This window comes from Tachyglossus aculeatus, chromosome 3 (genome assembly GCF_015852505.1).
Source record: "Tachyglossus aculeatus isolate mTacAcu1 chromosome 3, mTacAcu1.pri, whole genome shotgun sequence".
In the NCBI taxonomy this organism is placed as follows: Eukaryota; Metazoa; Chordata; class Mammalia; order Monotremata; family Tachyglossidae; genus Tachyglossus; species Tachyglossus aculeatus.
Window position 1 is genome coordinate 108,493,161 of NC_052068.1, and position 27,975 is coordinate 108,521,135.

The window sequence follows — 27,975 nt, forward strand, 5'->3', positions numbered from 1 at the left end:
ACCAAAAATAAAAATGTGCATTTCTGGAGTGCATTCCAGGCCAGGGGGATGACTTGGGCTGGGGGTCGATGGCGGGACAGGCGAGAATGAGGCACAGTGAGGAGATTAGTGGCAGAGGAGTGGAGGGCGCAGACTGGGCTGTAGAAGGAGAGAAGGGAGGTGAGGTAGGAGGGGGCCTCAGTTACCTCATCTGTAAAATGGGGATTAAGACTGTGAGCCCTCCGTGGGACAACCTGATAACCTTGTAACCTCCCCAGCGCTTAGAACAGTGCTTTGCACATAATAAGAACATAATAAATGCCATCATTATTATGTGGGTGAGAGGTTGGCAGTTAGATAGATGAGACTGAGGTACACCAAGATGGTTATGTAAATATCTGTAATTTATTTCCTCATATTAATAAATATAAATCTGTCTCCCCCCTGGATTGTGAGCACATTCTGGGACAGGAATGCATCTACCAAGTCTGCTGTATTGTACACTCTTAAGCCCTTAGTACAGTGATCTGCAAATGGTAGGGGCTCAGTAAGTACAGTTGATTGATAGGAGGAGCAGAGCCTGTCCAGAAACTGCCTTTAGAATATCCAGAATATTGGAGAAGCCAAACCATTCATAACCCAGGATTTTGGCCTGAAGCAGTAAAACATCCAAGCACTGCCTATTCCAAACACTGTTATGTAAAGCTTTTATTGTGTCAATTTTCATTTTTTAATGCTCCCATTGTTTATAACTTATTCTTCCCTTCTATATGTTTGTTCTTCCCCACTTAGAGTCAAAACCGATGTGGGATGGGACTTGTATGTGGAACTGTTGATTTTATATGCAACTCAACATTTGGTATGGTGAAGTATTTTAGCATGAAATACTTAATAAATATCACTATCAATTTTTGACTCAACTCTTTCACCTCCCAAGTTCAGCCTGTCTCAAAATCCTGGTAGTTTTTAATTCACAATATGTCCTGGATCCACTTCTTCATCTCTGATTTTATGGTCATTCTCTAACCCTGGTCGCCTCCTGGCTGGAGTGCTTCATCAGTCTCTTAAATGGTCTCCTTGCTTCAGCTTCTCTCCTTTCCAGTCTATTCTGCATCTTGGGAGGGATCAGACCACCTTACCAGAATGTCATTCAGAAAGCACTACTGGACTCCTCAAAATCTCTAATGGTCACCCATTTCTCTACAAACTATTTGATATAAGCAGTGTGCCCTAACGGAGGGAGCCTGAGAGTCTGAAGAACCTGGGTTCTAATCTTAGCTTCACTACTTGACTGCTGTGTGACCTTGGGCAAGTCACTTAACTTCTCTGATCCTCAGTTACCTCATCTGTAAAATGAACCCTATATGGGACATGGACTGTGTCCAACCTGAGTGGTATGTATCCACTCCAGCACTTAATTCAACGCCTGGCTCATAGTAAGCACATCACAAATATCATTAAAAATGTACATAAAACTCTCCAGATCTCTCCCTTGACCTCTCTGCTTGTTTCCACTATACTGCAGCCCACATTTCCAACTTGAGGCTGTCAGGGCAGGGAAATTCCCACTACGTTCTGAGGTTGTCTTTGCACTGTGGTTGGAACTGTTCAAGGCTGAAGCCGCTGAGGGACAGTAAGGAGTGAACTCTGGGATGGGATGAGCCAGAGTCAAAAGAGTGGGAGACTGTGTTGATTGGGTTGAGGAAGGAAGGAAGCTATGGGGAGAGTATTCCCAACATCCCTTTCCTGCCTTACATTTTAAAAGAAAGCCCTTTGGTGTCTTCAGAGGGGAGCTGGGATGAAGGGAGGGTATAGGAGTCTTGAACTTGGGATCACAAGAGGGAAAATGGAAGTGGTTTCTGATATCTGTCCAGGTCTGGCTTCATGCTTGGACAAGGTGGCAGTTTGGGGCAGTGGCCCTGACTAAACCCAGTGTTTACCATGATGGTGAGCTTCATCCCCGCCACCCCGGTGGCTCTGTCCATTAGTGCACTTGGCCGCCCACCCCGAAGGCCCAAAGGTCACGGATTTGAGCCCCACTCAGAGGCTGGACCTGCATTGTTATTCTATTTATTTCTTCTAGTCTATGAGCCTACTGTTGGGTAGGGACTGCCTCTATATGTTGCCAACTTGGACTTCCCAAGTGCTTACTACAGTGCTCTGCACACAGTAAGCGCTCAATAAGTATGATTGATTGATTGATCTCCAGTGGCCAGAAGGTGCATAAATGGGATGGCTCTTTATCACCTCTGTCTCCCTTTGGCTTTAGTATTTCTTAGCCTGTGTCCTGTAAAGACTGTCTCTGCATCATAAGCATATCTTGAGTAGTGGAAGGCTATTCCAGGTATGCTTGATGGGTGGAAGAACTCATAGAGTAACTCTGGATAAGCATACCTAACCTAAGAGAAATCATCCCTCAGAGTTCCTGGAAGAGGGGAGACTTTGGAAATGATACAGCACAGTCCATGGAGAGAAAGTCTCCAAAGAATGAAGGTTTTGAATGTGTATTCTAGACTGTCTTTTTGAGGGAGTTCATTAAACAAATACCAAGGGAGAATAGCAGTCCCCACAGAGCAGAAAAGAAAAGTACTTTTCTATTTAAAGGCCAGTGAACCTCTTTGGAGTCCAAATGCATCTTGGCGATCTCAAAGATGCAAATACTACGATTGCCATTAGAGACCCACTTTATTTCACTGGACTTTCAGCATTGGAAGAAATGAAGTAGATTACTGGGAAGCACTCTTAAAGCAAGAAACAAATAGGAATCAGATCATTTTAAAAATTAAAAGATTTATGCCTTCTGAAGAAGGGACTTCAATATACACACACAAATACTTTAGGAACCAAGTGACTAGTTGCAGGAGTTGAAACTCTCAGGTAGAACTAATGCTTCTAGAGTCTTGTAACAGTAGTGTATATCTGCCATAGGAGTTGCAGTACCAGGCCAGTGATCCAAAGTTAGGGAATGGGGAGAAAAAAGTAAGAAAGGGAATCAGAGCCAGAGAGAAGGAGATAATGGGAATTGTTTTGGTGACTATTGAAATCTCTATGTCTGAAATATCTGCCCAGAAAATGCTACCACTTCACTCAGAGCTTAGTGTTTTTCATAGTATTTGCTAAGTAACCAAGACTCAGATCCAGGTAGGAGGATGACAACAAGCAAGGTAAGTGATCTGTGTCTCCATGGTGGTTGGGAAAAAAAAGGAAATCACACATCCTTACACTGGGTTGTCCCAGAAAAAGGGTACTTCTGGGGAAAATGGTAATTTAGTTATCCTTAGAGAATTGGCTTAAGGCAGAAGGTATAATCCGAAGCATATAGTGATAGAGGTAAGGAAACCTCCACATTCTGAAATTCACTTTTGAAGAGCCATGAGTCTAGACCAATAGTAGAAACATATGCCCAAGTCTAATGTTAACCTACAAATCATACAGTGTATATAATGAATGTATACTGTGTGCAGAGCACTGGACTAAGCACTTGAGAGAGTACAATATTACAGCGTTTGTAGACATGCTCACTGCCCATAAAGAGCTTACAGTCTAAGTGATTTGGACAATATAATAATAATAATTGTGGTATTTGTTAAGTGCTTGCTATGTGCCAGCCACTGTACTATGTGTTAGGGTGAATACAAGGAAATCAGGTTAGACACAGTCCCGATCCCACATGGGGCTCTTGGGCTTAATCCCTACATTACAGATGAGATACCTGCAGCCCAAAGAAGTGAACTGATTTGCCCAAGGTCACACAATAGACAAGTGGGAGAGCCGGGATTAGAACCCATGACCTTCTGACTCTCAGGCCCATTCTCTATCCACTTTACCATGCTGCTTCCCAGTGAATACTGTCCTTTAAGTTCATCATCATCATCCCCTTCAACACAACAATTGCACTGCTTTATGTATGGCTTCAGTGGGGAAGTTTTCATGGAATTATATCAGGCAACCTCTGAGGATAACTATGGGAATCATTTACTATATGGCAAAGCATAAGCCAGCACTTGAGGCAGACCAAATTATCGTTGTCGTTATCATTATCATCAATGGTAATTATTGAACACTGACTATGTGCAGAACACTGTAATAAACAAATAGTCAAATGCAATACTACAGAGTTGATAGGCACATTCCCTGCCCATAACAAGCTTACAGTCTGCTGATGTCCGTCTCCCTCCACCTAGACTGTGAGCCAGTAATGGTCAGGGATCATCTCTCTTTATTGCTGTATTGTGCTTTCCAACTGCTTAGTACAGTGCTCTGAACACTTTAAGTGCTCAATAAATATGACTGAATGAATGAATATAGGCAAGAGGGAGAGATAATAATAATAATGTTGGTATTTGTTAAGTGCTTACTACGTGACAAGCACTGTTCTAAGTGCTGGGGTAGATACAAAGAATCAGGTTGTCCCACGTGGGGCTCCCAGTCTTTACCCCCATTTTTCAGATGAGGTAACGGAGGCACAGAGAAATTAAGTTACTTTCTCAAATGTCACACAGCAGACAAGTGGTGGATCCGGGATTAGAACTCATGACCTCTGACTCCCAAGCCTGGGCTCTCTCCACTGGTCCACGCTCCTTCTCTAAAGCTAGACATTTATATGATTCAGACACTAATCCTAGACTTGGTATCTACTGAGTCACATTAACACCAATCAATGGTATTTATTGAGCACTACTGTGTGCAGAGCACTGTGATAAGTGCTTGGGGGAAAACAACAAAACAGAATTAGCAGACACGTTCCCTGTCCATGTTCCTGGGTACATGCGGGTAAATACTGATATAGATTTTGTGTATAAATATCAAATATTCCAGAATGACTTGAATAAATCCTGGGGAAGTTGGGGTGAATGAGTGGTCCAGGGATATGGAAAAAGTTCCAATGAACCAAGATGTTTTACAGAATACGTAAGTTACATGACATTTATTAATAAATTTAATGACAACAGATATCTCCACTCACAATTAGAAGTGTATGAAACACACTAAGGGGTAATAATAAAGTATTGAGAATATTTCTGTTTTCACTGACCCTCCATTCAATTATTCTCATCCTGAGTAAAAATTATGGAGTGTTTGTTTTTACAGATAAAATACTCTAAGATATCTTGATGGAAAATATCATTCCAAAGTGATGGGATTAATTATCATGGAATTTTCCAACATGTAGAAAATTCAGGGGCTTCTCTTCGGGTCTTTCCTGGTCATTTACATTATTATTACAATGGGAAATGCCTTTACAGGTATAATAACTAAAGCCAATCAAACATTCCCTCCCCATACCCAACTCCTTTTTCCATGGGAAGCTGTCCTTCCTGGATATCTGTTATCAACAGTTACTCTTCCCAGAGTTCTGCTGAACCTCTAGACAGAGGACAGAATGATTTCTTTCCCTGTTTGAGCTACTCTGCTATTAACGCTTACTTTTCTTGGTGTTACAGAATGTGTCGTCCTGGGAATGATGGTGTATGATTTTTTATGGTGTTTTTTAAGCAGCTACTATGTGCCAAGCACTCTACTCAGCTTAGTGGTAGTTACAAGTGAATAAGTTTAGACACAAAATCAGGTTAAACACAATCCAAGTCCAATACAGGGCTCGCAGCCTTAATCCCCATTTTACAGATGAGGAAACAGACAACAGACAAATGAAGTGACCTGCTCAAGGTCACACAGCACACAAATAGCAGAGCTGGGATTAGAACCCAGGTCCTTCAGACTCCCAAGTCTAAACTCTATCCTCTTGGTCATAGAGCTGCTCTTGTTTTGTGGCCATATGTAACCCCTCGAGTAACCCACTTATCATGAGCTACAAACTGTGTGTCCAGCTAGTAGCTGTTACTTGGAAGTTACCTTCCAATCTAGATAGGGCAAATTTATTGAGTCTTCACACAACCCATTGTGATTTGAATAAAATTGACCATGTTTTCTGTGACTTGCATCTCGTTCTGTAGCTGGCATTGATATTCGGGAAATGCTTACTATGTGCCAGGTACTGTATGAAGCGCTGGGGTGGATGCAAGCATATGGGGTTGTACACAGTCCCTGTCCCACGTGGGGCTCACAATCTCAATCGCCATTTTACAGATGATTTAACTGAGGCCCAGAGAAGTGAAGTGACTTGCCCAAGGTCACGCAGCAAAGTGGCAGAGCCGGGCTTAATAATAATGATAATAATAATAATAATAATGGTAATTGTTAAGTGCTTACTATGTGTCAAGCACTGGCGTAAATAAAAGGTAGCAAGCACTGGGGCAGAGCCAGGATTAGAAATAAACAACGTCTGACTCTGAGCCCATGTTCTTGTCTCTGTCACACTGCTCCTCTAGAAACCTTCCCCAATAAGCTTCTGACATATAATGTGACTATGCTGATTGTGATGGTTCCTTCCCTGTTGATACTCATGTCCTCTGTCAAAATCATCTCCCTTTCCATAAACTGTCCTTAGGCAGGAAAGCACAAAGCCTGATCTATCTGCGCTTCCCTCCTCATTGTCATCACCTTGTTCTTTGTATCTGCTCTCCTCATGTATTCTCTGGCCAAATCAAGCCACTCAGGAGATGTCACGTGGCAAACTTCTCTCCCTCTACTCCTATGTTCAACCCACTGATACGCACCCTGAAAAAACAGGAGGTGACCACAGCACATAAGAAATCATGTGAGACTTGATTAGCTGTCCAGGCTCTGTCCTTATATGTGTTACTTTCTGTTAATCCCTCTTGAATTTCATTCTCTTTTTCATGGAACACTTTTTAAAGGGTCAAGTTTATCTTCAATTCTATTTCAATATATCAAATAATAACCCCACCCAAAAGAAGATATCACCTGGACCAACAAACCTGAGAAGCAGCGTGCTAAATGGATAGACAATGGCATTGGGAATGGCAATGGCATTGGCAATGGCATCAAATCCCAGCTCCGCCACTTGTCAGTGGTGTGACTTTGGGCAAGTCACTTAACTTCTCTGGGCCACAGTTCCCTCATCTGTAAAATGAGGAAAGACTGTTAGCCCCCTGTGGGACAACCTGATCACCTTGTAATCTCCCCAGCGCTTAGAACAGTGTTTTGCACATAGTAAGCGCTTAATAAATACCATTATTATTATTATTATTATTATTATTATTATTATTATTAGGAGTCAGAAGGACCTGGGTTCTAATTGCAGGTCCACCACTTGTCTGCTGTGGGGCCTTGAGAAAGTCACTTCACTTCTTTATGTCTCAGTTACCTCATCTGTAAAGTGGGGATTAAGACTCTGAGCTCCATGTAGAAAATGGATTAGGTCCAACTTGATTAGCTTGTATCTCCCCACTGCTTAGTACAGTGCCCAGCTCATAGTAAGTGCTTGACAAATACCAATGAAAAAGAAAAGTGTCTGATGAAAGGAACTGGATAAATAGTAGAGCTCTAGGTGTTACTATTCAAGGAGCTTGATTTTTTTTCTTTCGAACGATAGTAATTTGAGCTATGTTGGGTGCACACAATTATTAGATGTCACCATTTAGGGCACTTTTTCAAAAATTAGTCCCTTCGTGTGTGTATACATATATGTTTGTACATGCATATATATATAGTGCCAAAGAGTGCCTTTGACACTCTAACATGGTCTTTCCAAGAGCCCAGGATATCCTGTGCACACAGTGAGCCCTCAGCAAATAATTAAGATGGGAATGTGCCAGGTAAAGTTGACTAAGCATTGACTTTATACTTCAATAAAAAAGTCAAATTCACAAATCAGAGCCTCTGAGATCCTGGGAAACTATCTTTTTACCTAGAACTCTCTTCAGGGCACCTTTCACCTCCTGATTCCTCAGACTATGGATCAGGGGATTTGGCATGGGAGTGAAGACTGAATAGAAGAGAGAAAGCTGCTTATTGGTCTTGGGAGAGTAGGAAAATTTGTCTCTGAAATTGGTCAAACTTGCAGCCCCAAAGAACAGCAAGACCACAATGACGTGGGATGAGCAAGTGGAGAAGGCTTTGCAATGGCCCTCAGTGGAGGACATCTTCAGGATGTTGATGAGGATGCGGATGTAAGAGGCAGTGGTCACTCCAAAGGGGAGCATCAGGACGATAACAGTTGCTATTACATCATACACCTCAAATGCAAAGATGTCTGTACACACCAGCTCTAAGAGAGGAGGGATATCACAGAAGAAATGGTTAATTACATTAGGTCCACAGAAGGGCAATGTCTGCACTGTTGCCACGGGAAACCTGGCTAGCCAGGAAACCAGGGCCAGCTGCAGACAGAACCTCCGGTTTGTAATGAGTGAATAGTGGAACGGATCACAGACTGTGGCCTGTCTGTCATAAGCCATCGTTGTCAGGATCCAACACTCTGAAGGCCCAAAAAAGAAGAAGAAATTCATCTGGGCTGCACAGCCACGAAAGGAAATGCTTTGATTCTTGAACAAGAAATAGGTGAGAATTTTGGAGATGATGACGGTAGTATAGCCAATATCTATAAGGGACAGACTCTTGAGGAAAAATTTCATGGGGGTTTGATGGACAGGGTCCACAGTGGAGACGAACACTAAGGGAGTTTCTGATCATGGCTATTAGGTATATCACAAGGAAAATCATAAACAGGATGACCTGAAATTCATGGAGACTGGAGAAACCCGAAAAAATGAACTCAATCACATCTGACTGATTGCCTTCTTTTATTCACATGGTTTTTTAAGGACGATGTAAGTACAGAAATATATGGGCCCAAAATTTGTCTTCTCTGTTCAGGAAAAAACAATCAGTAGCAACGTTTTCAGACTCCAGGTCTTCCCTACAAACAATTGTCAGCATGAACTTGGGTAGCTTGTTTAGCCTTGGATCAAGGAGGTGACGGTAGAGTATATGGTGTCTTGGTTCTTTTTGGGTAGAAGCAAGTTCAGGAAACTGGAGAAGTGGTGAAGATAGCCATTAATACAAATTCTGCAAAGGAATAATGAAATAGTGTTTCACTTTACCTTCACTTGCTACTAATGTTTCTCATTATTGAACCCACCTTTTTCCTAACACACGATATCCTATCATCTTCATTAATGAAATAATAAAATTTAATTTAATTGAGTAATTAAATAATCACAGCTTCTCTGCAGGGAACAAAGCACCCCAATGCACGACTCTCACATAAAAATCTCCTCAACTCCCCATAACACACACGCACGCACACACACACAAACACACAAACACACACACACCTACATCACACACAGAAACCCACCTATACATGTACACAGTTACTCACATGCACATTAGCTGGGTGCTCATGTGCTTAACTATGACAGGGTTAAGGATTTTCATACACACAGAGACACACAAATAAGTGTGCTTCTTAGCAGCATGGAAGATCCCCAAATAGATTTGCTGTTTCTCTGCCCCTCATCTTCCCCCACCCTTCCTGGCACTACACTGTGGCAAACTCCACTCCCTCATCCTTATCACCTTTTCTATCTCAAGTCCTATCCTTAGGAAAGTAGAGCTATGATTTTAGCTCTGTGAAAAGGGTCCCGAAAAGAAAAATATTGGTCTACCCCTTCTCAGAAACGTGAAAATCCTTCCATACTTGTCCTTCCTCCTTTTGAAAATGACAAGAAGGACAGATGCTATCAAATTGATCATGGGGCAGGGAGAAAGGGAATAGTTCGAAAGGCAGGGAACCAAGAAAACCATCTGAACTTCCTAAAGTCTTACTGTTTCCCTAACAAAGGTTTATTGTTGTCTCATATTTTGTTTATCAGTATAGGATTTCTTTTTTAATAGCTTTAGGAAAATGAAAGGAAAGAAGACAACAAAATCCTTAATCTATCTTGAGATTCCACTCCAAAGCTGTGCAGTGTGTGACAACCATTTTGGTTTCTAGGAGAAATTTAGCCATTTTTATATATTAAAACCAATAGCAAGTCACTTCTGTTGAACACATTGGATGGTGACACTCCATTCCTTGGAAATCTGCAGGGTCACTTATCACCACTAGTATCAAATTAAATCTTTTGAGTGTGGATTTCATGGCTCTCTGACAACTGACATAATCCTCCAACCAACTCATGAAAACCTGTTCACTGTTCCAACCCTTTGCACATTACTTGCCCACCAAGTAACATTTTTCCCCAAACCAGATATCTGTCACTTATTCAACTCAACAAATCTAGCCACTACATGAACTCTTCCCTCAATACCCCTTCCCACAATACCCCTTCCCACACTGTCTCACTCAACTACTTTCAGATTTGGTTGTACTCTTTTTCATTTCTTTTAGTTGATATGGTTACTTTAAACAGCTGGCTCATCTTATCTAGTGTTATAAGAGGTTCATGCCTTTCTACTGGACCTATCTCCTTCACTAATTTGAAAGCTCCTAGAAAGCAAGAATCACATTTTCTCTTTCCTTTATAATGCTACATTCAGTGCCTATAACAGTGCAGTGACAAAGATGACATTCATCAAACACTGCTACTAATCAAGCAATTGTATTTAGTGAGTTCTTACTGTGTGCAGAGAACTGTACTAAGCACTTGGGAGTGTACAATATAACAGATTTGGCAGGTATTTCCCCTGCTCACAAAGTGCTTACAGTCTAGAGGACTTTACTAGTATGGTTTATTCCATCCTCCAAACATCCCTGTGAGAGTCAAAAGAAGTAAAAAAGTAGTATGTTCCTTTTATGAGTGGTTTATAAGGACAAGGGAGAAGGAGAAGTATTTAAGAGGAAGGGAGAGATCCAGGATTAGAAGCCAACAGCACCATGGCTCAGTGGAAAGAGCACAGGCTTGGGAGTCAGAGGTCATGGGTTTTAATCCTGGCTCTGCCACTTGTCAGCTATGTGACCTTGGGCAGGTCACAACTTCTCTGTGCCTCAGTTCCCTCATCTGTGAAATGGGGATTAAGACTGTGAGCTCCACGTGGGACAACTTGATCACTTTGTATCCTCCCCAGAGCTTAGAACAGTGCTTTGCACATAGTAAGCACTTACCTAATGCCATCATCATCATCATCAAATCTGCCATTTTCTAGCCGGGTGTCCTTTCTACACTATTTGATAATGTGGTGAATGCTTTATTGAGAAATTAACCTGCCTCTTGAAGGAGGATTGCTCTGCCCTGGTTGATTTGAAAGGCTGATGTTCTGGATGATAAGGCCTCTTTGAAGTTTTGGGGTGACCCCTGAGAGGTGGTCCCCAGGCCGGTGCTTAAAACAAAGGAAGCAGAGGGATAGCTCATTATTCTTTTGTTTATCTTTATAGAAATATGGAAACTTTCAGAAGGATACGTCATGCCCATGAGATGCTTGTATTTTTTTACACTTATAGATATTGTGAAATCACTGAATTTTTAATTGTGCACATTGGGGATAAGGTGTAAAATGTGTTTTCTGGAGTTTGTAGGGATTTTGATATTTCAAAAGCCTTGCCTCCAAATTCTGTTTATCTAAACAGAAGATGTCTTCTAAATTTTGTCTGAATTTAAGCTAGGTAGATAACCTGGAATTCTTCATGGTATTCACATTAGAAATATCATATAGATTATGAAACTGAATCTTTGCTGGGATTTTTTTTATGACATATTCGTCTCATCTTCACAGGTTTGGAGAATAGGTAAGAAAAAAACTGCTCAGAATCTGTTATGCACTAAGCAAGATTTATTTCTGATCATATTTAATATTTCTTCAGTACTGAATATTTCTTCAGTTGATTAAGGATAGAATTTCCTTTAGATTGTACAATCCTTCTAGGCAGGAATTGCCTTCCAATTCTATTGAATGGTATCTTCTTTAGTGCTTAGTACAATGCTCTGCACACAGTACCTGTTCAACTAAAACCACTGATTGATTTTGGTTTTCAGTTTTTCAAAGAAAAGCAGATATAGAAATCAACAGTAACAGAAATCAACAGTAATCAGATTACAACACCTGCAGGAGTGAGCTCCGTATCTAAACATTTATCATCACAAAGGTTTCAGTGTGCTTTCCTAATATACAGTGTTTCTTCTCAAGGCAAAACAGCAAGCATGCATGAGAAGCAGTATGGTGTAGTGGATCATTGTCCTAGGAGTCAGAAGGTCGTGGGTTCTAATTCTGACTCCACCACATCTGTAAAAAATGGGAATTCATTCATTCATTCAATCGTATTTATTAAAGTGCTTACTTTGTGCAGAGCAGTGTACTAAGCGCTTGGGAAGTACAAGTTGGCAACATATAGAGATGGTCCCTACCCAACAGTGGGCTCACAGTCTAGAAGAGTGTGAGCCTAATATGGGACGGGGACCGTGTCCAACCTTGTATCTATCCCAATGCTTAGAACAGTGCTTGGCACATAGTAAGCACTTAACAAGTACCATTATAACAATAATTATTATTTTTAATAAATTATACCTATCAGTGGAAAAAAGTTAAACAATGCCCCACGCCCAGCCCTGAAATCAGTGGTTTTTGTTCATCTGAACCAAAGAAAATTCTCCCCTCTAGACAAGGGAAATAATTCCTTCTTTATTCTCATTTAGAGTCTCATGAATCCCAACCATCAGATTGAATTTTGAGAAATGAAGATGTTTGTATATCTAAAAATGGATTGTTGTGATCTCAATTACACTGACTAGTTTTAATTTTTAATGTTAACATCAATCAGTTGTGTCAGTCAAAACTGAACAAACTCAAACATGGAAGGCGCTTCTCCCATAATACTTTGAGGTTTAATCAAAGAAGTGAAAAATAATCTACTCGAAATTGAGTAGTGGCATAGGTAATCCAAAGTAATTGACAATCAAAACTGAGGGGATGCCTCTCAGAAATAGGGAATGGGGAGTTATTGCTTTAGATTTCTGAGGTTGCTTCATGAGATTAAAGTTGAAGGGAATGTACATGTTGGAGCTGATGATAATTTAAAAACCCGCAACACCCGATCCACCTCGAAAAATTGAGCATTCACTTGATATTGTGTCCTCTATTAAGATTATTAGGTTATGAAGTTACTTTCTGATTTTTTTTATAGTATTTGTTAAGCACTTCTTGTTTGACAGGTTCTGTACTAAGTGCTGGGGAAAACAAGACAGTCAGGTTGGACAAAATCTACGCTTAATGTCCTGGCAATGTCACTCATTTTCCACACAATTATTTACCTGGTCACCACTAAAGTCTGTTTTTAGTCTCCAGAACAAATAGCTTGTTGCTTCTTTCTCAAATTCGCAATCTCTCTGAATCTTTGGTCTCTAGTCTCACTTTGGTGCCCTTCCCTTTAGGCCTACTTTTAAGTATTTTGCTAACTGACCAATTGTCAATGTTAGGTTCCATTATTTCTTCAGTAATTAGTTTTAATTTGAGTGGATGCTAAAGATCAATTAAAATCTTTTCAGCCTGTAATACCAGACTTCAGGGCTACCTTGTAACTCATGGATTTTCTTAGTAAATCCTTAGTAACTCTTCATTAGAGAAATCTCAAACCTGTGTGGTTCACCTATCATCTCCCAGGACAGAGACCAGCCCAAAGATGATGGGTTCCCTCTACTGGGAGGCCACATACTAATGCAGACCATTGAACATCACCCGGGACTGATATCTTCCCAAGGACACTGAGATTTCTCCTCCAGGAGGCCACAAATTGGAGTAGACCATTGACCATTGTTTGGGACAGAGATCTGTCCAAGAATACTGAGATCTTTCTGCCCAGTGACCACAAAACTCTGTGGGCCATCATCCATTGCCCAGGAAAGAGATCTGTCTGAGGACATTGAGATATCTCTGCTGAGCAGCCACATTTCACTCTACCATTTGATAATCCCACTCAAAACATGAAAAGAACAACCTGGTCCAAGAAACTGAAGTGAGAAGTAATCTGACTTATTGGATAGTCCAGGGGTCTGGGAGTCAAAGTATCTGACTGGGAGTCAGAGTATCTGGGTTCTAATCCCAGCTCTGCCAACAGTCTGCAGTAAGACCTGGGGAAAGACACTTCACTTCTTTGGGATTTAAGACTTTTAAACATAAGTTTCTTCAGGGCACCTTTCACCTCTTGATTCCTCAGCTTGAAGATCAAGTGATTTAGCATGGGTGTGAAGACTGAATAGGAAAGAGAAAGCAACTTCTTGCTCTCAGGAGAGTAGGTAGATTTGACTCGGAATGAAGTTGAACCCACAGCCCTGAGACAACAATGAGGTTGGATGAACAGGTGGAGAACGCTTTGAGCCGGCCCTCAGGGGAGGGTGACGAGATGGTGATGAGAATGCGGATGTAGGAATCAATGATCACTCCAAATGGGAGTATCAGGATGATCGCTGTCCCAGTTACACTGTATACCTCAATTGCAAAGGTGCCCATGCACACCAGGTATCAGAGAGGAGGGCTATCACAGAAGAAATGGTTAATTACATTAGGTCCACAGAAGGGCACTGTAAACATCATTGCAGTCTGTACTGTTGCCACGGGAATCCCTGATAGCCAGGAAGCCAGGGCCAAATGCAGACAGCTCCTACGGTTCATAGTGAGTGAATAGCAGAGCGGGTCACAGATAGCAGCCTGTCTGTCATATGCCATCGTTATCAGGATCCAACAAGCTGAGGGCCAAAAAAAGAAGGAGAAATACAACTGGGCTGCACAGTCACCAAAGGAAATAGTTTCATTCTTAGGAAATTGGTGAGCATTTTGGGGACGATGACAGTGGTGCAACCAATATTCACAGTGGACAGACTCCTGAGGAAAAAGTACATAGGAGTTTAAAGGGCAGGGTCCACAGTGGAGACCAACACTAAGAGGAGTTTCCGATAATGGCTATTGGGTATATCACAAGGAAAATCATAAACAGAAAGACCTGAAATTCAGGGAGGCTAGAAAAACCCAAAAGAATGAATTCAGTCACATGTGACTGATTGCCTTCCTTCATTCGCATGGTACTTTTACTGGAAATATAAGTACAGAAATAACTGGGCCCAAAATGTGTTTTCTCTATTCAGGAAAAAAAAAATCAGTACCAACGCTTTCAGAGTTCAGGTCTTCCCTACAGACATTTCTCAGGATGAACTTGGGTAGTTTGTATGGTCCTTGACTGATCAAGGTAGTGATTGTGGAATATATGATACCTAGGTTCTCTTTGGGTAGAAGCAAGTTCAGGACACTGGGGAAGTGATGGTAGCCAATAATACAAATTCTGCAAAGGAATAAGTCGAAAGTGTTTCATTTTATCAACACTTACTACTACTGTTTATCATTATTAAATCCACAGTTTTTCCCCACCGTACTACATCCTATCACCTTCATTTTTGAAACAATGGAATTTAGTTTAATTAAATAATTAATCACAACTTGTCTGCGAGGAACAAAACACCCCAATGCATGACTCCCACACAGAAATCTTCTCAACTTCCCATCTCCCTCTCTCTTTCTCTCTCTCTCTCTCACACACACACACACACACACACACACACACCCCTACATCACACACAGCAATCTACCTGTATACAAACACACTTACAAACATGCACTATGCCTGGTGCTCATGTGCCTAACAATGGCAGGGTTACGGGTTCTCTCTCTCTCTCTCTCTCTCTCTCTCTCTCTCTCTCTCTCTCTCTCCCTCTCTCTTTATCAATCTATCTCTATCTCTCTCTCTCACAAACACACACACACACACACACACACACACACATAAACACACAATATGCTTCTTAGCAACTTAGCAACATGGAAGATCCCCAAATTGATTTCCTGTTTCTCTGCTCCTCCTCTTCCTCCAACCTTCCTGTGACCATATAGTAACAAATCCACCCCCTCTTCCTTGTCACCTTTTGTCTTTCAAGTTCCATCCTTAGGAAAATAGAGCTATGATTTTAGCCCTGTGAAACAGATTCCAAAAAGAAAAGTATTGGTCTTCTCCTTCTCAGAAACCTGGAAATCCTTCTGTACTCTTCCTTTCTTCTTTTTTCAAGTGACTTGAAAGATAGATGCTATCAAAAGAATTACAGGGGTGGGAGAGGAGGAATTGTTCCAGTACCCCATTAAGGACTGAGGCCTCCTTTCCCCACCTACTGTCAGAGGCCCAAACATGCTTTTCACTTGCAGTGTAACCTTGAATAAGACATGCAATTACCTGTCTGGATCTCAGTTGTTCTCCTGACCCGGTAGTGCTTGCCAGAATGCTGTGAAGGAGAGGTGAGATCACCTGTGTGCCAGCCCCTCCACATTCGCCCAAAGAAAGAGGCTCTTTCTTTCAACATCCACCATTAACCTTGGCTTGATCCTGGGAAGAGAAAAGTAGTTGAACCCAAACCTGAGAGTTCTACCGCTCAGTGCAGAGCTTCACTCCTTCCTTCTGGGTTTGGGTAGATGCTGTTTAATCTGGGGACACTATAGTAGGTTTTGGTTAGTAATTGAGTGAGCATTGTGTGATGACCTGGTCCAATATGGGTATTTACATCTTCGTGCCTCAGAGTGTCCACGTTCTGCTGTGGAGTGAAGTTGAAGATATTCAAGACGTTGCCATCCACAGAAATAAGTGCTTCTGCCTGCACACAACTGGGAAAATGTCACAATTGTCGTTGCTGCCTGTGGAGCGGTGCTTGGAACACCTGCTCAGGAGAGGCTTCTGGGACCTGGCCGCTCAAGTCTTCTGGCTCTTCCAGAACTTTATTCTTCCCAGCAGAGTATGGAAAACTTTACCCGTTGACAAGCTGAAGCACTTGAAATCCCAACTCAACACCTCCACCCAAGGCGATCTCATCGCTCAACTGGATGAAACAATTTCCAAGCTGGAACCTCTAAGTTCTGCCTGCAGCAGCAGAAGGAGCTCCATTCCATTGCACAAAAGTTTCAGCATCCTGGACTCTGGCATCTATAGGGTCATTAGTCGAAGAGGCAGCCAGGCTGACGACGACTCTTACTCCCTACACAGCCAAACCTTTTCAGAAGATGAGCAACTTAGAGAGTTCACCTCCCATCAGGAGGAAGATTAAGCCGACCAGGACCATGTCTCTCATGCTTCAGCGCTGGCCGAGACTGATCGGAATGAAACTTTCCTCCCATTCAGTATTCCATTGTCATTTCATTCTCTGTCCCCTCTCATTTCTCTCCAGACCATTAAGGAAAGGAGCCAGACTTAGTGTTTGCACTGGTCCTTTGTGTTTGAAAAATCCAAAGTAGAGGCCGAACTTCCCATCTCTAACTGACCATTTTGATGCTAGTGATGTCTGTCTACTTGTTTTGCTTTGTTGTCTGTCTCCCCCTTCTAGACTGTGAGCCCGTTGTTGGGTAGGGATTGTCTCTATCTGTTGCCGAATTGTACTTTCCAAGCACTTAATAGAGTGCTATGCATACAGTAAGCACTCAATAAATATGACTGAATGAACGAAAAGCAGGGAACCAAGAAAACCATTTTAACTTCCTAGAGTTTTACTCTTTCCCTAACAAAGATATATCATTGTCTCTGATATTTTGTTTTGTTATTTCAATTTCAGGTTTCATTTTTGAATAGCTTGAGTAAAAGGAAAGGGAAGAAGAAAACAAAAGCCCAAGTCTATCTTGAGACTCCATTCCAAAACTGTGTATTGTTTGACAACCATTTCTGTTTCTTTGAAAAGTTTAGCTGTTTTTATATATTACACCGAACAGCAAGTCACTTCTCCTCAACATATTGGATGGTGGCACTCCATTCCTTGGAAATTTGCAGAGTCACTTATGACCACTAATATCAGATGAAGTCTTTTGAGTGTGAACTTCACGGCTCTCTGCCAAATGATGTCATCCTAAGTTATTCCCTCCACCCAACTGAAGAAAACCTGTTCACTGTTCCACCCCACTTTCCTTGCCCATCAAGTAACATTTTTTTTCCCAAACCGGACTTCTGCCACTTCTTCAAGCTCTTCAAATCCAACAACTACATGGGCTCTTCCCACAATAGACCTTCCTACATTTTCCATTCAATTACCTTCAGATTTGGTTATAATCTCATGCATATCTGTAGGTTGTTTATGGTTATTTTAAACACCTGGCTCCTCTTATCTAGTGTTGTAAGAGGTTCATGCTTCTCTACTGGACCTACACATTCCTCACTAGTTTGAAAGCCCCTGGAAAACAAGAACCACATTTTATCTTTCCTAGATAATTCCACATACCGTACATACAACTGTATTTTCTTGTATTTCTGAATTGTACTTTCCAAGTGTTTAGTACAGTGCTCTGCACATAGAAAGAACTCAATAACTATGATTGAATGATCTAAATGAATGAGTGAATACAACAGTGCATTGTGCAAGATGGTGTTCACCAAACACTGCTGCTAATCAATCATTTGTATTTACTGAGTGCTTACTGTGTGCAGAGAACTCTACTGAGCACGTGGAAGAGCACAGCATAATAGATTTTGCAGGCTTTCCCCTGCCCACAAAGTGCTTAAAGTCTAGAGGAGTGTACTAATATTGTCTCATCCATCCTTCCAGCATGCCTGTGAGATAAAAGAGCTAAAGAAGTAGTTATGCTCCTTTCATAAACAGGAAAGGGAAAAAATGGGAAGTGAGATATCCAAGATTAGAAGTCAAATCTGCTGTTACCTAGCCAGCTGTCCTTACTACACTATTTAATAATAAATAGCGAATGCTTTATTGAGAAATTTGCCTGACTTTTGAAGGAGGATTGTTCTTTCCTGGTTGATTTGAAAGACTCAGGCTCTGGATGATAAGACCTCTTTGAAATTTTGGGGTGACCCCTGAGAGGTGGTCCCCAGGTCATTGCTTATAATGAAAGGAGCAATGGGATAACTAATTATTCTTTTGCTTACCTTTCTTAATAGAAATATGCAAAGCTTCATTAGGGTACATCATGCCCATGGGATACTTTAATTTTTTACAATTTAAAAATGTAAAATCATTGAATTTTTAATTGTGCACATTGGGAGTTATGCGTGAAATGTGCTTGCCTGAACTTTTTGGGATTTGGATTTTTCAAAAGACTTGCCTTCAAAGTCTGCTCACCTAAAAGGAAAACATCATCTAACTTGCTGCCTGAATTTGACAGGTAGGCAACTCTTAGAATTTCTCATTGTATTCCTGTTAGACATACCCTGTAAATTATAAAACTAAATCCTTGGTGGGGGTTCTTATGATGTTTTTATATTCCTGGTTGATTTGAAATGCTCCGGTTCTGGGTGATAAGTTCTTTTTGAAGTTTTGGGGTGACCCCTGAGAAGTGGTCCCCAGGCCATTGCTTACAACATAGGAAGCAATGGGATAGCTCATTATTCTTTTGTTTATCTTTCTTTATAGAAATATGGAAAGCTTCAATAGGATGTCATGCCAATGAGATAATTCTTATATTTTACACTTTGAGGATATTGCAAAATCATTAAATTTTTAATTGTGCACATTGGGGATAAGGTGTTAAATGTGTTTGTCTGAGTTTATAGGGGGTTTGATTTTTCAAAAGCCTTGTCTCCAAAATCTGCTTATCTAAAGGGAAAATGTCATCTAAATTTTGCCTGAATTTAAGCTAGGTAGATAAATGTTGGAATTCTTCATTGTATCCACATTAGAAATAACATATAGATTACAAAACTGAATCCTTGGTGGGGGTTCTTATGATGTTCTTAATTTCTTCTTTTCAAATATTTGGTGACTCGGTGGGAAAAAAATGCTGAAAATTAGATTGGGATGGTGGAAGATCTATTTCTGATTATTATATTCAATATTAGCTGATCATTCAGTATTTAACTTTAATTGATTAAAGACAGACTGACTTTCGTGCAGCTTGCAAGATCCTTGTGGGCAGGGATTATCTACCAATTCTATTGAATTGTACTTTCCCAAATGTTTAGTACAGTGCTCTGCACATAGGAGCTGTTCAAGAAAAACCATTGATTGATTTTGGTATTCAAATTTTTACAGGAAAAATACAGAAATCAACATTAGTACTCGAATTACAATGTTTGCAGGAGTGAGTTCTGTAGCTAAACATTTATAATCACAAAGGTTTCAGTGTGCTTTTATAATGAACAGTTTTGGTTCTCAAGTAAAAACAGCAAGCAAGCATGAGAAGCAGCATGGAGTAATGGGTAGAGTAACATGTCTGGGAGTCAGAAGATAATGAATTCTAATCTGACTCCATCATGTGTCAGCTGTGTGACCTTGGGCAGGTTACTTATGGGCAAGTTACTTAATTTCCCTTAGCCTCAGTTATCTCATCTGTAAAAAGTGGGGACTAAAAGTGTGAGTACAATATGGCACAGGGACTGTGTCCCACCTTGTTTGTACCCCAGTGCTTAAAACAGTACTTGGCACATAGTAAGTGCTTAACAAGTACTATTATTAATCATAATTAATTATTCCTATTAAGGAATAATAGTTAAACAATACCTCACATCCAGCCCTGAAATCGTTGTTTTCTGTTCACCTGAATCAAAGAAAATTCTCCCCTCTAGGCCAGTGAAGGTAATTCCTTCTTTATTCTCTTTTAGTGTTGAATTCTGAAAAATGACGATGCCTGTATCTTTAAACATAGTATACTGATCATGACTTGTTTTGATGTGTATATATATATATATATATATATATATACATATCTATAATTCTATTAATTTATATTGATGCCTGTTTACTTGTTTTGATGTCTGTCTCCCCCTTGCTAGACTGTAAGCCTGATGTGGGCAGGGATTGTATCTACTGCTGAACTGTAGTTTCCAAGTGCTTAGTACAGTGCTCTGCACACAGTAATTACTCAATATGATTGATTGAATGAATGATTACACTGATTAGTCGTAATCCTTAATGGCAACATCAATCAATGGTGTCAACCAAAATGGAACAGATTCAAATGTGGATGGTGCTTTTCCCAAATACTCTCAGGTTTAATCAAAGAAGTGAAAATTAGTCTGCTCTAGATTGAGCAGTAGCACAGGTAGTTAAAAATAATTGACAATACCAAACTGAGTTTAGGCAACTCAGCAATTGAGTATGGGGAGGTACTGCTTCAGATTTCTCAGGTTGCAACAAGGGCCTAAGTTGACGGGAAGGTGCATGTTGCAGTTGATAATTTGAAAACCTGCTACACTGAATCCACCTTGAATAATTGGTCATTCACTAGATATTTTGTCCCCTATTAAGATTATTCAATTACAAGGATACTTTCTGATTCTGTCCTAATCCTCATCGACCTCTCAGCTGCCTTTGACACTGTGGACCACCCCTTCTCCTCAACATGCTATCTGACCTTGGCTTCACAGACTCCATTCTCTCCTGGTTCTCCTCTTATCTCTCCAGTCATTCTTTCTCAGTCTCTTTTGCAGGCTCCTTCTCCCCCTCCCATCCTCTTACTGTGGGGGTTCCCCAGGGTTCAGTGCTTGGTCCCCTTCTGTTCTCAATCTACACGCACTCCCTTGGTGACCTCATTTGCTCCCACGGCTTCAAATATCATCTCTATGCTGATGACACCCAGATCTACATCTCTGCCCCGCTCTCTCCCCCTCTCTCCAGGCTCGCATCTCCTCCTGCCTTCAGGACATCTCCATTAGGATGTCTGCCCGCCACCTAAAGCTCAACATGTCGAAGAGTGAACTCCTTGTCTTCCCTCCCAAACCTTGCCCTCTCCCTGACTTTCCCATCTCTGTTGACGGCACTACCATCCTTCCTGTCTCACAAGCCCGCAACCTTGGTGTCATCCTCGACTCCGCTCTCTCATTCACCCCTCACATCCAAGCCGTCACCAAAACCTGCCGGTCTCAGCTCTGCAACATTGCCAAGATCCGCCCTTTCCTCTCCATCAATACTGCTACCCTGCTCATTCAAGCTCTCATCCTATCCCGTCCATACTACTGCATCAGCCTTCTCTCTGATCTCCCATCCTCGTGTCTCTCTCCACTTCAATCCATACTTCATGCAGCTGCCTGAATTATCTTTGTCCAGAAATGCTCTGGGCATATTACTCCCCTCTTCAAAAATCTCCAGTGGCTACCAATCAATCTGTGCATCAGGCAGAAACTCCTCACCCTGGGCTTCAAAGCTGTCCATCACCTCGTCCCCTCCTACCTCACCTCCCTTCTCTCCTTCTACAGCCCAGGCCGCACCCTCTGCTCCTCTGCCGCTAATCTCCTCACCGTACCTCGTTCTCGCCTGTCCCGCCATCGACCCCCGGCCCACGTCATCCCCCGGGCCTGGAATGCCCTCCCTCTGCCCATCCACCAAGCTAGCTCTCTTCCTCCCTTCAAGGCCCTACTGAGAGCTCACCTCCTCCAGGAGGCCTTCCCAGACTGAGCCCCTTCCTTCCTCTCCCCCTCGTCCCCCTCTCCATCCCCCCATCTTACCTCCTTCCCTTCCCCACAGCACCTGCATATATGTATATATGTTTGTACATATTTATTATCCTATTTATTTATTTATTTATTTTACTTGTACATATCTATTCCATTTATTTTATTTTGTTAGTATGTTTGGTTTTGTTCTCTGCCCCCCCCCCCTTTAGACTGTGAGCCCACTGTTGGGTAGGGACTGTCTCTATATGTTGCCAATTTGTCCTTCCCAAGCGCTTAGTACAGTGCTCTGCACAGAGTAAGCACTCAATAAATACGATTGATGATGATGATGATTTTTTAAAAAAATATTTGGTAAGCACTTTCTGTTTGCCAAGTACTGTACTAAGTCCTTGGGAATATTCAAAACAGTCAGGATGGACAAAGTCTAAGCTTGATTTTCTGGCAATGTCACTCATTTTCCAAACAATTTTGTACCTGGTCCCCGGCAAAGTCTGTTTCAGTCTCCTGAACAACTAACTTGTGTCTTCTTTCTTATATTCATGCTTTCTCTTCTCTCTCTTTGGTGACTTCCCCTTTAGGCTTACTTTTTAATATTTTATTAACTGACCATATGTCAGGGTTAGGTTCCTTTTTACATAAGTGGCTTTTGGTTGTTTCACTTTTTTAATAATTAGTTTTAATTTGAGTGGATGGTAATATCAATTAAAATCTTTTCAGCTTGGAATACCAGGCTTCGGAGCTACCTTTTAACTCATGGATTTTTTTAGTGACTCCTTAGTAACGCTCCTCCAAGCAGCCTCAAACTGGCGCATATCATCTGATATCTTTCAGGACAGAGAACAGCCCAATGATGCTGAGTTCTCTCCACTGAGAGGCTACAGATGGGTACGGACCAATAACCATTGCCCAGGACAGAGACCTGCCTAAGAATGCTGAGATCTCTCTGCCAAGCAGCCACATTTCAATGTACCATTTGATAACCTCAATCAAAACATGATAAGCATAACCTTATCTAATAAAGTGATTTGAAAGGCAGTGTGACCTAGTTAATAGCCCTCGGGCCTGGAAGTCAGAAGGATCTGGGTTCTAATCCTAGCTCTGCCAATTGTCTGCAGTGTGACCTTGGGAAAGTAACTTTCCCTTCTCTGTGCTTCAGTTACCATGTCTGTGAAATGGGGTTTAAGACTGTTAGCCTCATGTGGAACAGGGACTGTGTCCAATTTGAATAGCCTGTGTGTGCCTCAGTGCTTAGTATGAAGCCTAGCTCATAATAAACACTTAACAAATGCCATTTAAAAATGATTGATAAAAGGAACTGAATAAACAGTTAATCTCTAGGTGTTTCTATTCAAACGGATTCATTTTTTTTCTTTTGGAACGAGACGAGTACCTGCTTTGAGCTTTGTTGAGTGCTGAAAATTATTAGATATCACTTCACTTACAGCTTTGCTTCAAAAATCAGGCCTGGTCATTGGATTTTAGGACATGACAGCATCTGTTAAAATGCAAATGATGGTAGGGGTGCCAGTAGCAGGGGTGGATCAAGAGCAGAGGAACTTAATAATAATAATAATAATAATAATAATAATAATAATAATAATAATAGCATTTATTAAGCGCTTACTACGTGCAAAGCACTGTTCTAAGCGCTGAGGAGGTTACAAGGTGATCAGGTTGCCCACATGGGGCTCACAGTCTTCATCCCCATTTCACAGATGAGGGAACTGAGGCCCAGAGACATTAAGTGACTTGCCCAAAGCCACACAGCTGACTGTTGGCAGAGCTGGGATTTGAACCCCTGACCTCTGACTCTAAAGCCCGTGCTCTTTCCACTGAGCCACGCTGCTTCTCCAACTTGTCTGATGGATGAATAATCAACCCAATCTTCAGATCCCAGGAACTCCTAAAGCATACTTTTCTGATTCTTTGTCCATATTTTTTAAATAAATTAATAGAACATTGAGACATTTCATTAATTTTTAAATGCCCAAAATTTTGGTCTCATGTTCTGTGTGCATTAGCCCTCAATACATACTATTAATTGATTGAGAAAATACCCAATTTTGCAGGTGTCCTTGTCTCAGCCTTTCATCTCTTGCTAGCCTTCTACCTTCTGAGTTTGTGCAGGTGTTGGCCATCATAACTCTGAGAACAGATTTACTCTTCCATGGGATCTTAGAAAAGCAGCATGGCTCAGTGGAAAGAGCACGGGCTTCTGAGTCAGAGGTTGTGGGTTCTAATCCCGGATCTGCCACTTGTCAGCTGTGTGACGTTGGGCAGGTCACTTAACTTCTCTATGCCTCTGTTCCCTCATCTTTAAAATGGGTATTAAGACCTTAAGTCCCACGTGCGACAACCTGGTTACCTTGAACCACCCCTGTGCTTAGAACAATGCCTACATGGTAAGTGCTTAAAAATATTATTATTATTATTATTATCATTATTGTTTCAAGCCCTTAGCAAATAATGAAGATGGTAATATGCTAGGTGAATAAGCAAAGCCAGTGACTCTTAGATACCTTAACAAAAAAAGTCACCTTTAAAAATCAGAGCTTCCCAAACCCTGGGAAAATATCTTTTTTACCCAGAATTCTCTTCAGGGCACCTTTCACCTCTTCATTCTTCAGACTGTAAATCAGGGAATTTAGCATGGGAGTGAAGACTGTATAGGAGAGAGAAAGAAGAAGCAGCATGGCTCAGTGGAAAGAGCACAGGCTTTGGAGTCACGGGTCATAGGTTCAGATCTCAGCTCCGCCAACTGTCAGCTGTGTGACTTTGAGCAAGTCACTTCACTTCTCTGTGCCTCGGTTACCTCATCTGTAAAATGGGGACTAAGACTGTGAGCCCCCCCCCCGTGGGACAACCTGATCATCTTGTAACCTCCCCAGAGCTTAGAACAGTGCTTTGCACATAGTAAGCGCTTAACAAATACTATTATTATTATTATTAGAAAGGAGCTTCTTGCTCTCAGGAGTGTAGGAGGATTTGACTCGGAAATAGGTCAAACGCGCAGCCCCAAAGAACAGCGAGACCACAATGAGGTGGGATGAGCAGTTGGAGAAGGCTTTGCGATGGCCCTTGTCAGAGGACATCTTCAGGATGGTGACGAGGATGTAGACATAAGATACAATGATCACTCCAAAGGGGAACATCAGAAAAGTAATGGTCGCTGTGACACCATACACCTCAAATGCGAAGGTGTCTGTGCACACTAGTTCTAAGAGAGGAGGGCTATCACAGAAAAAATGGTCAATTAGATTAGGCCCACAGAAGGGCAATGTAAACATCATGCATTCATTTATTCAATCGTATTTATTGAGCCCTTACTGTGTGCAAAGCATTGTACTAAGCGCTTGGGAAGTACAAGTCGGCAACAGCATTGTAGTCTTTACTGTTGCCACGGGAATCCCTGATAGCCAGAAAGCCAGGCCCAGCTGGAAACAGGGCTTCTGGTTCATAATGAGAGAATAGCAGAATGGGTCACAGATGGCTGCATGTCTGTCATAAGCCATCGTTGTCAGGATCCAACATTCTGAGGGTCCAGAAAAGAAGTAGAAATACATCTGGGCTGCACAGCCACCAAAGGAAATACTTTGATTCTTGGACAAGAAATTGATGATCATTTTGGGGATGATGACAGTAGTGTAGCCTATATCCATTAGGGACAGACTCCTGAGGAAAAAGTACATGGGTGTTTGAAGGGCAGAGTCCACTGAGGAAACCAGCACTAAGAGCAAGTTTCCTATCAAGGCTATTAGGTATATCACAAGGAAAATCATAAACAGGTAGACCTGAAATGAAGATTTGAGAAACCCAAAAGAATGAATTCAGTCACATTTGACTGATTGCCTTCCTTCATTCGTGTTCGTTTTTTTTTTAAAGCGTAAGTACAGAAATATATGGGCCCCAAGTGCGTCTTATCTTTCAGGAAAGAAAATCAGTAGCAATGTTTTCAGAGTCCAGGTCTTGCCTACAAGCATTTGTCACCATGGGGTTAGGTACCTTGTTTAGTACTGGATCAAACAGGTGACTGTGGAATAAGTTCTCTTTGGTTAGGAGCAGGTTCAGGAGATTGGAGAAGTGGTGAAGTTAGCCAATACTACAAATTCTGCAAAGGAATGATAAGAAAGTGTTTCATTTTTTCATCACTTGCTAATAATTTTTATCTTTATTGAACCCTCATTTTTCCCACCACATAATATCCTATCAACTTCATAGGACAGGACAAAGCATGCCAGAGGATTAAATAATCACAGCTACCCTGCAGGGAACAAAGCAACCCGATACATGACTCACACAAAGAAATATCTTTATATCCCCATCACACAACAGCACACACAAACTCATTTTTACACATGCACACAGGATGGGTAGTCATGTACCTAACAATGACAGGGTGAAAGTTTCACAAGAAAAACAAACAAAACAAAACAATGTGTGTTTTAGTAACACAGAAGATCCCCAAATTGGTTCCCTGTTCCCTGGCCCCTCCTCTTTCCCCAGCCTTCCTGTGGCCACACAATAGACCATAAAGTAGATTTATGGACCATCAAATAGATTTGGAAGAAATATTCATGCATATATACCCCTTTCTCATCATTCCTTTGCCCCAGAGAGAGCCCATATCACCCAGTGACTATATCATTTTAATAACTTTATTCTTGGTTCCCTACTGTCTCTCTGTCCCTAATCCAATGTTACAATCTAAGAGCAGCAAGACATTTATCTTTAACACATTGGATGGTGGCACTCCATTTCTTGGAAGCCTGCAGGGACATTACCATTAATATCAAATTAAATCTTTTGACTGTGGACTTCACAGCTCTCTGCCAACTGCCTCCCTTCTAAGTCATTCTCTCCACTAAACTCAAGAAAACCACTTCACTGTCCCAATGTTTTCCATTTTATTTTCCCATGAGCAACATTTTTCCCCAAACCAGATTTCTGACACTTCTTCAAGCTCTTCAGATTCCAACCCCTGCATGAGCTCTTCCTACAGTACCCTTTTCCACACTGTTCACTCAACTACCTTCATATTTGGTTGCATTCTTCTTGAACAGTAGTTAGTTTAAAATGTTATTTTAAACACCTGGCTCACCTTATCTAGCATTATAAGATGTTCATGCTTTTATTCTGTACTTATCTTCCTCACTAGTTTGAAAGATCCTGGAAGGCAAGAGCCACATTTTATCCTTGTCTCTTTATTCCACATACAGTGCTTACAACAGTGCATTGCACAAAGATAGTATTCACCAAGCACTGCTGCTAATTAATCAGTCGTATTGCACTAAGCACTTGGGGGAGTACAACATAACAGATTTGGTAGGCATGTCACCTACACACAAGATGCTTACAGTCTAGAGGAGCTTACTAATATTGTCCCACCCATCCTCCCAACATCACTGTGAGATTCAAAAGAGCTTAAGTAGAAGTGTGTTCCTCTTTTAAATGGGAGAGAGGAAAAAGGGGAAATGAGAGATCTAGGATTAGAAGCCAAATCTGCCATTTCCTAGATGGTTGTTCCTTCTGCACTATTCATTCATTCATTCAATCATATTTATTGATCGGTTACTGTGTGCAGAGTGCTTCGGAAGTACAGGTCAGCAACATATAAAGACGGTGCCTACCCAACAACGGGCTCACAGTCTAGAAGGGGGAGACAGACAACAAAACAAAACATGTACTAACATGCACTATGTACTAACACGTGATAAACGCTTTATTGAGAAATTTACCTGCCTCTTGAAGGTGGATTGTTCTTTCCTGGTTGATTAGATAGG

The 27,975-nt window shown here is 41.4% G+C and overlaps 1 protein-coding gene and 1 pseudogene across 1 annotated transcript; both read right to left on the minus strand.

Moving 5' to 3' along the window:
- Positions 1–7,706: 7,706 nt before the first annotated feature.
- On the minus strand, positions 7,707–8,477 carry LOC119925393 (olfactory receptor 10A7-like). Its single transcript, XM_038743460.1, has one exon. It carries the CDS (start codon positions 8,475–8,477, stop codon positions 7,707–7,709), a length of 771 nt encoding a protein of 256 aa, XP_038599388.1.
- Positions 8,478–17,896: 9,419 nt separating this feature from the next.
- Positions 17,897–26,024, minus strand: LOC119925394 (annotated as a pseudogene).
- Between the last annotated feature and the right edge of the window lie 1,951 nt (positions 26,025–27,975).

Bases quoted from the DNA above. Each gene is read 5' to 3' on its own strand.
- LOC119925393 (XM_038743460.1), bottom strand. From the start codon at position 8,477: ATGAAATTTTTCCTCAAGAGTCTGTCCCTTATAGATATTGGCTATACT.